Source organism: Rhagoletis zephyria, unplaced genomic scaffold (assembly GCF_001687245.7).
Source record: "Rhagoletis zephyria isolate East Lansing unplaced genomic scaffold, Rhagoletis_zephyria_1.1 Rzeph_scaffold_02691, whole genome shotgun sequence".
NCBI classification, from domain to species: Eukaryota; Metazoa; Arthropoda; class Insecta; order Diptera; family Tephritidae; genus Rhagoletis; species Rhagoletis zephyria.
In genome coordinates this window covers 1-13797 of record NW_016159775.1, presented here as the reverse complement: position 1 = coordinate 13797, position 13797 = coordinate 1, and the positions used below count along the sequence as shown (strand labels likewise).

The 13797-nt window shown below is 35.6% G+C and overlaps 1 protein-coding gene across 1 annotated transcript in view; it reads right to left on the bottom strand.

Moving 5' to 3' along the window:
- VGlut (Vesicular glutamate transporter) overlaps positions 1-10933 on the bottom strand; it is an 18340-nt gene extending 7407 nt beyond the window's left edge. The window contains exons 1-2 of the mRNA XM_017622060.1: positions 10845-10933; positions 4957-5287 (exon numbers count right to left, since the gene is read on the bottom strand). Coding sequence (XP_017477549.1) covers positions 4957-5287; positions 10845-10933 — 420 coding nt within the window. The remainder of the gene's footprint in view (positions 1-4956; positions 5288-10844) is intronic.
- Positions 10934-13797: the final 2864 nt, after the last annotated feature.

Below are 13797 nucleotides of genomic sequence, written 5' to 3'. Positions count from 1 at the left end.
AAAAAAAAAACGGGATAACAAACAAATTCGAAGCATTCAAGTGCGCCACATTGAAATGGAAAAGAGTATGTATATCAAACCACAATGCATATTTGCAACAAATGATGTGGAATTTCGAAAGCTAAGTGCATAGCAACAAAAGGCATATGCAAGTAACAAAACGAATTGCAAAAAAAAAATGAGGATAGAATGAGAGTTAGAAGTGAGTGAGGATGTGAACGAAACGGAAAATAAGTGCAGAAAACATCCTGTTGCTGACGCAAAAGTTGGCGCCAGCCGAGAATCCAAATAACCAAATAAAGCCCTGAAGCCATTATTAACGAGCGTGACGGAATTACGCCCTCATAACCAACGAAGAAATCTGCAAAACATTTACAAAACGTATAAATATAAAAGAAAACATGAAAATGAGGAAGAAAAGAAGAGGGTGAAAATATGAATTCTGTTTTGTGAAATATGAAATATCGACTTTCGAAAGTGAAAAGCGCAGCACGAGGCAAGTAGGTAAATTTTTAGTTGGCAGCTTCCAGTAATTCTTCGAATGCCAACATGTCGAAATTTGAAACGTGACTTTGGACGGCCGCTGGCATTTTTCGCAAACATCAAAAATTAATTGACAGATATTCATGTCGCAAATACACTCACACACGCATTCGCAAACAATTGTATGACTTTACAAATTAGTTAAATTTTAGCTGCCTAACAATGATGTCGAAGTCATTGGCAGAGCGTGTGGATCACGCCTAATGTGACCAACTATTTCTAAGCTCAAAGAATTACACAAACTGAAAACCAAAAAATAGTATGAAAGCAATGAGTAAATGGTGAAAGCAGAATATACAAAAACGGTAACAGTGTACCAATTCAACAAATAAATTTTATTAATCACAAATCTATACTATTTATTATTCTAAGACAAGGCACTCATTTCCAGCGATCTACTAATCGTACAGAGACAGAGAATATGGAGTAAAAAAGGACGCGCGCAGCAACACCTTGAAAGCGCGTTTTCTGAGCATTCCGAATATGGAGTGAGAGGGGAGTCCAAGTGTGTTTTTGTTATCTTGTTTTTTTTATCTAGTCTGTGAATTGAAACAGAAATTTTCAATCAAGAAGAAACTGATCGTCGTTTCCGAATATTCTTGAAAAGGCACACCGCAAAAAAGCCGTTATGGCAGTTTCAAATGCATTTACCTCTAAATCCATAATGCATAAGAAATTAATTTTCTCTAACTTTAGAAGTTTTCAAAAAAGGGGGCTTTGCAGTTTTTCAAAATGTTCTTAATTTTGTTTATAATTAAAAAGTACTAAAGTGTTTTCATCATTTCTTTTTATTGGAAAAACGCCAGTACGGCATATTTTCTATTATCCGTATCTGGCGTTTTTTCAATAAAAAGAAATCATGAAAACACTTTAGTACTTTTTAATTATAAACAAAATTAAGAACATTTTGAAAAATCGCGCAAAGCCCCCTTTTCGGTCTATTATTGGACACGGCTGGTATGCTGGGAGTAATATTTTTGAACAACTTTTTTTTTTTAATTTAAATACATATATATATAATACATATATATATAATATACATATATAATATATAAAAAATTATATGATGTTAAAAAGCTGGAAAACTTAAAACATAATTGCCACCTATAACTGTTTTAAATAAATGTGGGATTATTTCAAATTTCTTTTGGGAGTTAGAGAATATCGGGAAGTCTCTCCAGAAAAAAATTTTGACAATTTATATTTTTTGTGAGAAAAAATTAAATACATTTGACATTTTAGAGACCGAATAATTTGAAAAGAAAAAAAATCAAATCAGCTGCTCCACTGATACTACCTTTCCAATGTGCCTTGGGTAGTACAAAACCTTGCAAAGAAGTACATTTGACTGTACTTCGAAGTACGAAGTACAACGGCTCAAAAAGAAGTACTGTACTTCCGAAAGAAGTACGGTTGGTCACATTATGATTCATACCACCAAACAAAAACATACTTATGTATGTATTTACCCAGTGGGAATTAGGAGCACGTAATAATACCTCATTAGCAACTTACTCTTCACCTGGCAGTCATTACCATTTCCCTGCCGAACGTCCCTTACTTTTACAAAGGCATGGCCGCCTTATGTAAGTAGGAATTTAGAATGTACATTTGGTATCAGACATACTTCTGAGCCGCTTTACAAAGTAAGTTACGTGTAATGCAGAGCAGTCGCTCGGAGTAGTTCGGTGCTTGGAAATATCTTCGGCTGCACGTTATTTTGCAACTGACAACGTAATGTGTATTCGGAGGTGTTCATTTTGCCCTTTACTAGTAGATGACTTTGGCCATGATGACAATTTTGGTACTAAAAACTGAAAGAAAACATGGCTTACCTCGCAAGGTGCTCAACTATTTTCCCAGTGGGTTATCTCAACCTACTTACATACATACATACATACATACATATTAACTTTAAATATTACACCGTGCAACAGTCAATTTTGCATGCTAACAAACCAATATATTCGCGAAAGTAGGTACCAAAAATAGTAAGAGCTTTTAGTTTTGCCCTCTGGCGTTTGGATTTTTTTAAAGGACTTTAAAATTTCAAAGAGACGATTAATTCAAAAATTATTTAAACAATTCAGTGCTAGTTGGTTGAATAATAATATGGGCATCAAATAAAAGGGAATATCCTTGAAAATTTGCAATATTTATTTTTGAAAAAATTATATCGACCCCTTTGCGCAAAACTATCGTGTGTGCCAGAAGCCAACAGGAGAGCGTTTTTTCTACATTTCAAAATTTTTTTAATTTTTTTATTTTTTTTTTTGAACTATGTTCAAAATATTTTTTTATGGCACATACGATAATTTCGCCGTCTAGAAAATAATGCATTGTAGCATACGATAAAATAAACAGTAAATTTTTGGCGTAATTATAGGAATTTTAGCCACAATATTTTACCAAGTTATACATTGTGGAGTGTAGAACAAATTTGCATCAAGCGGTCAATTTCGAAACAAATTGTATATACGATAATTTTAGCAAAGGGGTTATTACATTTTTCGACAAAAACGTCTTTTTGGTCAAAAATGGTGGCGCGCTTATCTTGGACAATGCATTATCTTTAGTTTTGCATAAAGAAAAATATTCCTTCGCTGAATTGTATTTAATTAAAAACTAAAAAAGATATACTAAAAAAGTAAAAATAACCACTCTTGCTCCAATACTCGTAGTTGTGTATGTAACATATCGACGGTACTTTGGTGAAACCTCGTATCTCAGAAAATTAATTAAAAATGGGCCTAAAAATGCTAGGATTCATTATATATTACTCTTAATTAACTACCCGTTTTTTTTTTTTAATTTGGTGGCACACTATTGAAATATCACGGATATGTTGTATTTGATGCCAACTTCCATGGTCTCTAACATGAACAAACTTGAAAACTTGCCAAAGTTATTATAAAAAAAACAATTATCAGTTTTTCAAGAGACAATTGAAAGAATAAGTAATGTCACGTTTTAAGGCTAAAATTGTTCAAATAATTGATTCAGTTTTTAATGTACTTGTTTATGGAATTCCATTCATTGAAATACACTGACTCAAACAAATGGCCACGTGTTTTTTTTACATATTCGTAATATTTTTCCAGCTAAATTTTTTTTTGTTATTTTTATATACATAAAAATATCGTCTAAAACTTATGAATCATTTTTAACAAGCTCGAGGCCCAGCAATTAAATAAAACGCAAATTTTCGTTCTATAGATATTTTAATTGTCGATATTTCGACCTCAATCTGAGGTCATCTTCAGGAACTCTTGATTGTGCCTGGTCGACAAAAACAAAATATCGTCTAAAACTTTATCAAACCCGAATCACAGTTTCAAACTTTACACAAAATTTTGGAGAATTGAACAAATTTTCATCAAAATTTCAACTTTTTCTCTGATTTTAGTCCAACGAAGTGCAAGTTTCAAACGGCTAAAAAATCGCGTTGATTTTTGAAATTTTTTTTTTTTTTTAGGCTACATTTTCGGGTTTTTTAATATAACAAGCGCAATTTACAAAACCTTGCGTTGATATTTTGAAATTTTGTTGCAGACGGTCTCCCGCGTTTTATTTCATAAAAAATCATACTTACATGAAAAAAAGCGCAAAAATCCGTCACCGAAAAAAATTCTCAAAAATCAGCACGATTTTTTAGCCGTTTTAAACTTGCACTTCATTAGACTAAAATTGTATCGGCTATAAAACTGCATACCCAAAAATTTCCTTACAAATTCAGAATAAAAAGTTGAAATTTTGATGAAAATTTTTTGAACTTTTCTACATTTTGTATAAAGTTTGAAACAGTTTTGGTTAAAGCTTAGACGATATTTTTATATAAAAATAACCAAAAAAATTAGCTCGAAAAGCCTTACGAATATATGAAGAAAATCAACACGTGGTCATTTGTTTGAGTCACTGTATATGCAAGCAGAATTCTTTAGGGTTTTTTTCTAGCGAGGAAACACGGCCACATCCTAGAACTTCGTCCTTCGAACTTTATTAGCTTAAAAAAATAAAAATAATTAAGTGGTCATTTCCAATACTACTTATTTGTCCTTATGGGGAAAAAAATTAATTATTTTTTATTTCTACAAAATTTTCTCCTTCATTTGATGCCCATATTATTCTACATTGCACTGAGTTTTTGTAATAATTTTGTTAAAAAATCATATTTTTTTAATTCCCAAGTGCTTCAAAAAAACTCCTGATCTCAAAGACAAAAAATTAAAAACGCAGTTTTGCTATCTTTTCCCCATAGATTCGTAAAGAAATCGACTATTATTGATGTTTGGAATTTTTGTTTTTTTTTTTTTGTGTTTTTGCTGCATAGTGTTATGTGCACATATACATACATACATAAATACAAATGTATATATTAATTTTAATAGCATTGCTTCTCATCATTTTACTTACATGATTGTGTTCGCCTTTCAGCTTCGCCGCCGACATATTACAACGCATACCAAAGGATATCATAAATCCTATGCATGCCATCACCGCAATCGTGTAACGCGCTGGCAAACAAGGACACTCGGCTTTAAGATATTTGTCGATTTTTCGTAATGGCGGGCGTTCGATTTCCTCAAATGAGGCTGGCGAATCGGGTCTATCATCATCGTATGGTATGCCACCACCGGGTCCATCGCCAATCTTGTCGCGCTCTTCCATCTCCTCATAACCACCATAGCCGCCCTGATAGTTTTTAGAGATTTCAAATTTTTCGATGTTCGGTTTTATGCTGGAAAATATAAACAAAAAAAGGGAAATGGAAAAGAGGTGTTAAAAGAAGGTAAGTGCAATTTTTGTAATCTGTATATCAATAATTGTATTTGGCTCGGGCAATTTGAATGACATGCAAAGCAACAATAATTTATAATGATAGTAGTTTACTTTTCGAAGATCACCACATGTTCTATATGTATAATCAAACGGCTTCTTTCTAGCCCACGGAGATTTTAATCCGTGATTTTCGGCGTACAAGCCAGTGTTCTACAAACCGAGTTAAGTTCGTCCATGTAAACTCAGTAAACTTTGATGCAATATTAAGTCACTTGTTTCGTGAGACCAACTAATTATTATATTTCGGTATTTTTGTGCCTTCTTCGGGATTTTACGTAAAAAACGTATTACATATCTAGTTGAAAAATCACGAATCAAATTGAATCGTACAATCATCACAAATACAAATAATTTTTTTTTTCTTATTTGGTTGACGAATCAAATCACAAGTAAATTGTATCTTTACCCCACGTCTCCATTTTCTACTGAATGTGTCTGAACATCTGTCAAATTTATGTTTTAACTTTGTCCCGTTTTCTCATGTGGGCAACTTGCTTTCTTAATATATCATTTTCAAAATGGCATCAAGCCAATCAGATCGATCTGTACACAATGTAAATGGCGCGGCAAAATGAAAACTGAGTTGTCAAACTACGAAATGACAGCTGATGTTAAGACAGCGATGCTTAAAAATTCGGCAAGAGGGATATGGTTTAATAGTGGAAATTTGCGGTCTCCACCGGACATTTCTGTCTTACCACAGCTCTTTTAACATAATCTGTAGAAGGTGGAGACGTGGGGTTAGGCCTGCGGATTATCCCCAAAAAGTGTTCTAGAAATTAAAAAGTGTTTGGGTCAAAGTAACCGGTTCAAACCAATCGTGACCGATAGCTTACATCAAAATATATTTACAGTTAATTTTAACAAAGTTTTTACTGATACCTTCAAGTCGAAAAAGCCAAAAAAAAACTTATTTTTCACAGCGGCCAATTTTTGCGAAATTTTCACTTAAATTCGCTATATCGATTGATTTGAATTTTTTACAGAAAAAACTAGATACTATTCTAAGGAAACTGAGTTTACCCACAGTCCTTAAGAGTTATTAAAAACAAAATGGCGGATTTTTAAACTTTTTTATAAAAAATATAGAGCTGGGTTTTACAAATGCAAAAATTGTGGTTATAAAGTTTGATATTTGTTTAGTTTTAATGCAAAATTATAGAAAAATATCTAAGAAAATTTTGGGAAAGTTTCAGGTTTACACAACAAGTATTTCCAAAGTTATAGCAATATTATTGTGATACCCATGGTGCGGGCGCACGCAATATTTTTACATAGCACTTGTACAACTCACTTTGGAAGTAATATCACGTGAAATGTTGAAATTCATAAATTTATGAGTATTATAAAACTTATACTTCTTGTTATAAACCTAATAGCTCGGCTCAAGTCAATGACAAAACTAATAATATAAAAATTTATATTCGGCACACAGTGGTCGGAGAGGCCATATTTTATGCTAGATTCGAAAATGCCTTAAAATTTATAGTTTCACAGTCGGCAGCTGTCAAATCAACTGTAAATTTTTTTAAAAATAAGAAACTCTTTTTGAAAATACCGCGGATAAAGTTTTTAGACACAGTGGTCAAAACTTTTGTGTCAAATTAACACTTTGACAGTTGACAGCTGTCAAATGGATAGTAAGTTTTCTAAGAATAAGAAAATCTTTTTCAAATGCCACTGATTAGGCTTTTAGAAACATTAATCACGAATTGTAGGTGAATTTAAAACTTTGACAGTTGGCAGCTGTCGATTGGGTCGTAAATTTCTCTAAAACTAAGAAAATCTTATTAATTATGTCAAATTGAAATTTTTACCGCCGTTAATTTCTGTAGAAATAAGGAAAATTTGCCAAAGTTAAACCTTCTACGTTTCAAAACTCTATGATCTTGAATTCTATGTCACTTTTAAGTATTTTTTCATTTTCTTTAAAATCTCAAAATCATAAAAATTGTGCTTTTTGTGACTTTCTTGCAGTTCTGTAACACAATGGTATTGCTGGGTGTTTAGCAGACGGTTTAGCGCTCGTAAATATGGAATAGTTGAAGGCGTCTGCTATTTGTTCAGCCCAAAAATTGTTACCTAGCCCCAAAAGATAAAATTTAAATTTTTTTTTATTTAATACGAAATTTGTTATTTTCAAAGTTCAAACCTCAATAACTTTATTTAAATATGAGAAAGCTGTCAAAGTGGTGCCATACGAGTATTAGATTTTCCATTTTGAATTTTGATAAACTAGTTTAAAGTTTGTAATAAGCGAACTTAAGAACCTCTAAATAACAAATTTTAAAAATGTTAAATTTTTTTTTAATCTTGGACGCCATTTGAGATTCGCTATTTCCAATTTTGGAAAATTGTCTTCAGATTTGTTAAGCCTCATCTTATAAATTATTTGATGCTAAATACAGAACTATTAAGTAGTTGGCCAAACTAATAAAAATGACCGCCACTCTTTTTGGCGCCAGTATGCGCATCTTTTGTTTTTGCAGACCTTCTTCATTTTGTTTCGATTGCTTTATAGATATAAGGAATTGAACTCATCTCAATGTCCCAGAGCCTTTCAAGTCTATTAAGGATGTGGGAACCACAGAATTTTAATACAAGACGCGCGAATGCCTGGCACTAAAGAAAGTAGTGCTAAGGTGATTCCACCTCGTCATCTTCCAGGCACACGTAATATGGTCATCCTTACAGGGTGTGAATACCGATTAGACAGTGGCCCGTTAAGACCCCCACCAAGAGTGAGTGTTGTGGCTTTGTCAGTGTGAGGAATGTCCTCGACTGCCTCCTGTCAGCTCTCGGTGCTTGTGGAGCTGTCATGAATCATATCTATTCAAGACTGTACCACAGGTAATCAATGGCACCTCAGCCGCTCTTTATCCGCTGATAAAGTTTCAAGGGTACTTTTCCTAAACAATTCGTCAACCACAAAGCAATTTCGCTTTGTCCCGGTACCCAGATGAGCCTAATACAACTGAGAGAGAGCAGACTGTACTTAGCTAAATTAGAGCGCAGCTCTAGGGCACATAAGACCCGCTTGGCTATCAGAATAAATGCTCCCCTCCCCAGCTGTCATCGCGCTCCTGAGCTTTGAATTCACTGCCTTCCTAATAGCAGCCACTTTGGCCTAAAATTCACTGCAGCAGTACGGAAGACTGAACTTAAGTGTTGAGGGAAAGCTCTCAACAGAAGACAATACCCATCCACCAACCCTGCTCGAGAGAAATATTTTTAGTAAGCCGAGTAGCCTAATCGTCTGATTTGCAATAACACTTCAGGCCAGAATAACGCTTGTGAAAGTCTAGGTACTAGATCCTATAGGCTCTAGAGATTATATGACAGTTTACGGTTTTATATAGTATAAAGTTGACGCAAGTTAAGAATGATTGCGTGGGTACTATATACACACATATGTAAGTACTTATGTAAATATCTGTATTTTTTCCTAATCAAAAATTCTCACACATCCACCTTGATTATGACATTTCGTTGACAAACTGCCGATGACCACCATTCCCAAAGGTCATATAAATTAAATATTAATGGCCAACTGGCCATACAATGCGCTGTGAAGCCACAAAAATACCTGTTGATTGGAAGCTTTCAACGTAATTGAGCAATAAAATCTGAGAAATGCGAAAGTGTGTAGGAAACACCGCACAAATGTTCTGCGAGCACACATATCTACATAGATACGTATGTACAAACATTTTCACAAGAAAGGTAGTATAGCAGACGATAAACGAGTAGTTACCGGCAAAATATGCAATACCGGTAATCAGCGGGTAAATGCGAATGAATACCACCCACCACCGACAACCAACAGCAGACATGTATTGCGAAAGGCGATTATTGTTGTGTTTACCACAGTGGCCAGACACTCAGCCAACCATCCAGCCAAGGCAAACCGAACTCCCAAAGGAGCTGACAGCAGCAAGTAAATAAGTGAGTGTGAATTTGCAACAGGAATAGAAGCTGTATTGCTCGATTGTTGGGGTGGACTAGGCGGAGGGGTTGGTCTACGCTGTATGTTAGCATGTGTATATATATTTGTTGCGAACAAGAGGTGAAGCATACGTGTCCAATTGAAATAAAATTCAATTTTATTAAGTGCGTAGATATCAATAGTTGCAGTTGTACGAGAATGTTGTTATTTTGGTTGTTCTTTTTTAAGAGTTTCACCTGAAAAAAAAATAACCCGAAAATTTGTCATCCGCCCATAGTAAAACCATGGAAACCAAAAGTGAAAAGTGAACCGGTTCGGAGAAGATAAAACTCATGATAAGGCTGGTTATACACATATTTGTCAGAATTAAAAAATTGTCATTAAAATTTAACTTTATTCTTAATAATATTGGACTGTCATATGAGTTCCCCCGAAAATTCTTCGGTTTTCAGTTCGCCGAATATATTTCAAAAAAAATTTAAGAAAAAGATTTATATTTGGTTTCTGGCCAAAATTATTCTTTCTCTGCTAATCTACGAAGATATGCTTGCCGTAAGCGATTTTCTGTCATACAAGTGGGAAATTCCAAATGAAGCTAAGTCCTGCTCCACCTGATCTTTCCATAGCAGAGATCGTTTGCAGCGGGTACCGCATGAACACTTTCACCTTTCTTGTGGAGCCCATTTAAATTGCAGTCAACCAGCATACGTTCGTCTGACTGCATTCTTCACTGGAGTTTCCAGTGGCGGTTTTAAGAAAAAGGGTCCAGTTAGCTTTCTCTTCGCGGGCCCAGTTTTGTTATTCACAGATATCATAAACCAACAAATATTTTCGGTATTTCAAAAAATTTTTACTGAATACAGAACGGTTTTACTAAGCAACTTTGAATCCGCGTCTTGCATTTTGTTCAGAAAAAATTTCCATTGCGGAATCTAAATTCACTGAGTTTGCCACTAATCTTTCTGCAAAAGAAGTACGGCGATATTCGTTAACGATCCCACATGACTCGCGTCCCGCATGTTCCCACTTGGCTCGCGTTGATCGCACCCTGTAGGTGGTATCTTTTCTGCCTTCAGCTTCTTGACACTTCTCATCGTACCAATTGTTCTTTAGGGCACGTTGAAATCCGACTACTTTCTTGGCGGCGGTACGTAATGAACGGAAAAAACCATCAAAACATGGTCGATCTGGTTTCTCGATTTTTGATCTGGAGACGGCCATATAGCTTGTTGGATCTTTTAATGCTAGAACCTAGTACATACTATATTATACCATGTTTGGGGCTCCTCCGAAGTCGATCAGCCTCAGCCCCACCTTGGCATTGAAATCGCAAGGCACGATTTTTAGATCATGTCGGTGGCAGCGCTCATATGTACGCAGCAAGCGCTTATAAAATAGATCTTTGGACGTCTGGCATTTCTCTGCCATCGGGGCATGGGAAGAATCTCGCTTTGATGCGACGGCGACGGAGTGTCTCTCCCACCACAAATCCACCACCGAATTTGCGCCCCTTTACGTGCCAACTGTATTAGACGTCGCATAGCTCCATGCTTCATTGCCATGTCCATTACATTTCTTCGATGGTGGTGATGTCTCAGGCTTCATCTCGCCGAGGACATCAACCAGCCGGGCAGAGGCACCTTCCCCATTAAGGGTGCGGTTATTCAAGGTGTATACCCTCAAATCAAGGTCCTTTATACGTTTGCTGTGGCCGTCATCATGTCGAGGCATGTTTTCCTTTTTCATTGGGTGGGGTTTTAACGTGACGGGACCCAAACCCTGCGCACGCGTCTACTTACTTAAGCTTGCTCCCAAACGTGTTTGCGCACTACCCAATGGACACGTGGATATAAATATCCGGACATTGTGAGCTGCGATTTGAGATGGGGTGTTTTTGAACCGTTGTTTTATTTTTTAATATCGTTGTTGTTATTGTAAGTTTAGTACAACATAACAATTTGCACTTGAGCTAGTTGGTGATGAGAGCACTGGGCCCCTTCTGTTGGGGACCCAGTCATTAAATCCGCCACGAGGAGTTTCAGTGCTGTTACCGTTTGACAGGGTACAGTGTTTTTTTTATAATTTAAGTATATGGCCATAATCAACGCTTCACTTAAGTATTTTTGGGGCCTGTCTTTCTTAGGCTACCACCAACTCTCTTTCTTGCAAATTTTGTACATCGACATAAATTTGTACGAGTTCGTACATATGTATATATTTGAACTCCATTTTTCTATCGTCTTTGATTCTAATCGAACTCCGGTCTTACCGAAGGACCACAAATCCTCCAATACCCTCTACACTTAGTCGGTTTCAAACTGGTAGCAACTAGCCAGCATTTAGTTACAAATAGTCCGATTTGTTTAAAAGGACTTTGTAGTTTTGTTTAGACGCGACTGCAAACACCAGGCGCCTAAATGCGTGCTATGTACTGCTGCATGTGCAAAAATTTCCTTCATTAAATTAATGAAATTTATGTACATGCACTTCTCAACTGCCATGTAATAAAATTCTCTTAAGTTTTAATTTGATGGCAGTTCAAAGTATGCTCGGCCTAGTCTGATGCGTCCTCCGGACACTGCTTCCGGAGTCTTCTGCGGACTCTGCATGGCTTACAACCATGCGGAGGTGGTAATAGTTGATTACCATTGGCCACAGTGCCTACCCACTACTTTTTGGTCCAATAAATATTTTTTTATATACATACATGCAAACATACTGGTCTCCCCTCTCACTGAGTTATTCAAATTTCAAAGATATGATTAATTCCAAAAACTATTTAACAACTTTTTGGCATTTTGAACTCGTTTTTCTCCAAATCTGGAGCTAATGGAAACTTTATACTTGCATATTCGTAATCAGCACAAAAAAGTCGATCAAAAACAGCTTTAACATTTGCCGCATCATAGTCAGTGTTGCCCTTTCCTAATATTATTTTAGTTTTTGTGAGAAGCGTTTTCGTGGCAGAAACTGTAAGACTATATTTGCAAGTAATGCCTCTATTGCTTGTTCTCTTCGGGATTTTAATGTATTATATAATTCAAATCTGCTTGATTTTGCTTTATCTAGATCAAATTTTGTAAAAATACTGAATTTAATTGCCTAATATGATACCTATGTATATTTTAATACGATTTTAATTTCCAAATTGAGCTTGTTTGTATCTTTGTCTAGTCTGTAAGGTATTTTTACTGCAGATTAATAAATAAATAAATCAAATGAAAGCACTCGGAGGTTCGCCATTTCCTGCCGAGGGGCGACCCACTTCAGAGTGGTAGTACGCACATCTAACAAATCAGCCCCAGCGGCTTAAGTTTGTGAGTTATCGTCCTGAGCTCGTAAGAAACCCTATAGGTAAGGCGTTTCAAGTTTTTAGCTTTTTCATGAGGCATTTCACTCTCTGAACAAGCCATTTTTGCTTTAGAATTTTGCCTTTAAAAGTACGAAAAATAAATGAAAAGTATGCATTCTTTTCTTCTCCCAACAAGTTTTAGGAATTCATGTACGTATTTCAGTCAAACTCTACCAAAAACTATCTGTTAAAATGCGTGCTTTTCCAACGGTTTCACTTCACATAAGCTCAAAGCTTTCACTTTGAACGCTTTTCTCATTCCAACCAAACGCTTTAATAACCTTTTCTCTCCATTCACTTTTTTCCTCTCCTCCTTCGAAACCTTCGAATGCAAAATCAATTAACTACACAAAAGAGCGTTGTCATAACAGCAACACAAATAATCCTGTTTTCGCCGCCATTTGAAGTGCTTCAATTGGCTTTTGTACTACTTTTCCACCGACTTGCTGCCAATTATTTGGGTATTTACGAGTAAATGATTTGAACTTTGCGCAGAATTCATAGCCGTAGTAAGGTTGTTAGGGCAAAAAGATGCCATCAAATATAAATATTTCTAACAAAAAAAAATCAGATATACCTTTTCAAATACTTATTTTCGATTTGCCAAACAAACTGGCCATGAAACCTTACTAATTGCCCAGAAAAAGGAAATTCGGTAGGCTTGTTAGGCGCAGTGAAACTTTTTGCTTTCTACACTTATTTATATTTTCGGTATTAGCTTTGCTGATGGCTACCAAAAAGTGAATTTATTTCATCGTCAAGATTTAAACAAGTTTTCTCGCTTGTTTCGCATTCGTAACAGGGGCAGTGAAATATATATTTTTTTATGAAGAATAATATTGGCATACATTTGCTTGTCAACCGTCGAAAGAGTGTCAACAGTCTTACAGCATTCGTGCTCGCCAACTACATTGGGTACTTATTCACAAATGCTCATACATATTCGTGAAAATATATAATAGACCTGTAATATCGTGCTTTAGCCACTAATCAACCCACTTACAAGCCACTGGTCGGTCGTTCGGTCGGCCAGCTTTTACTGTTGAGGAGTCAGTTCATCTCCTCCTCCTCCTCCTCCTCGAACTCAATTTTTCTTATTTCTATTTTGTTGACGCAT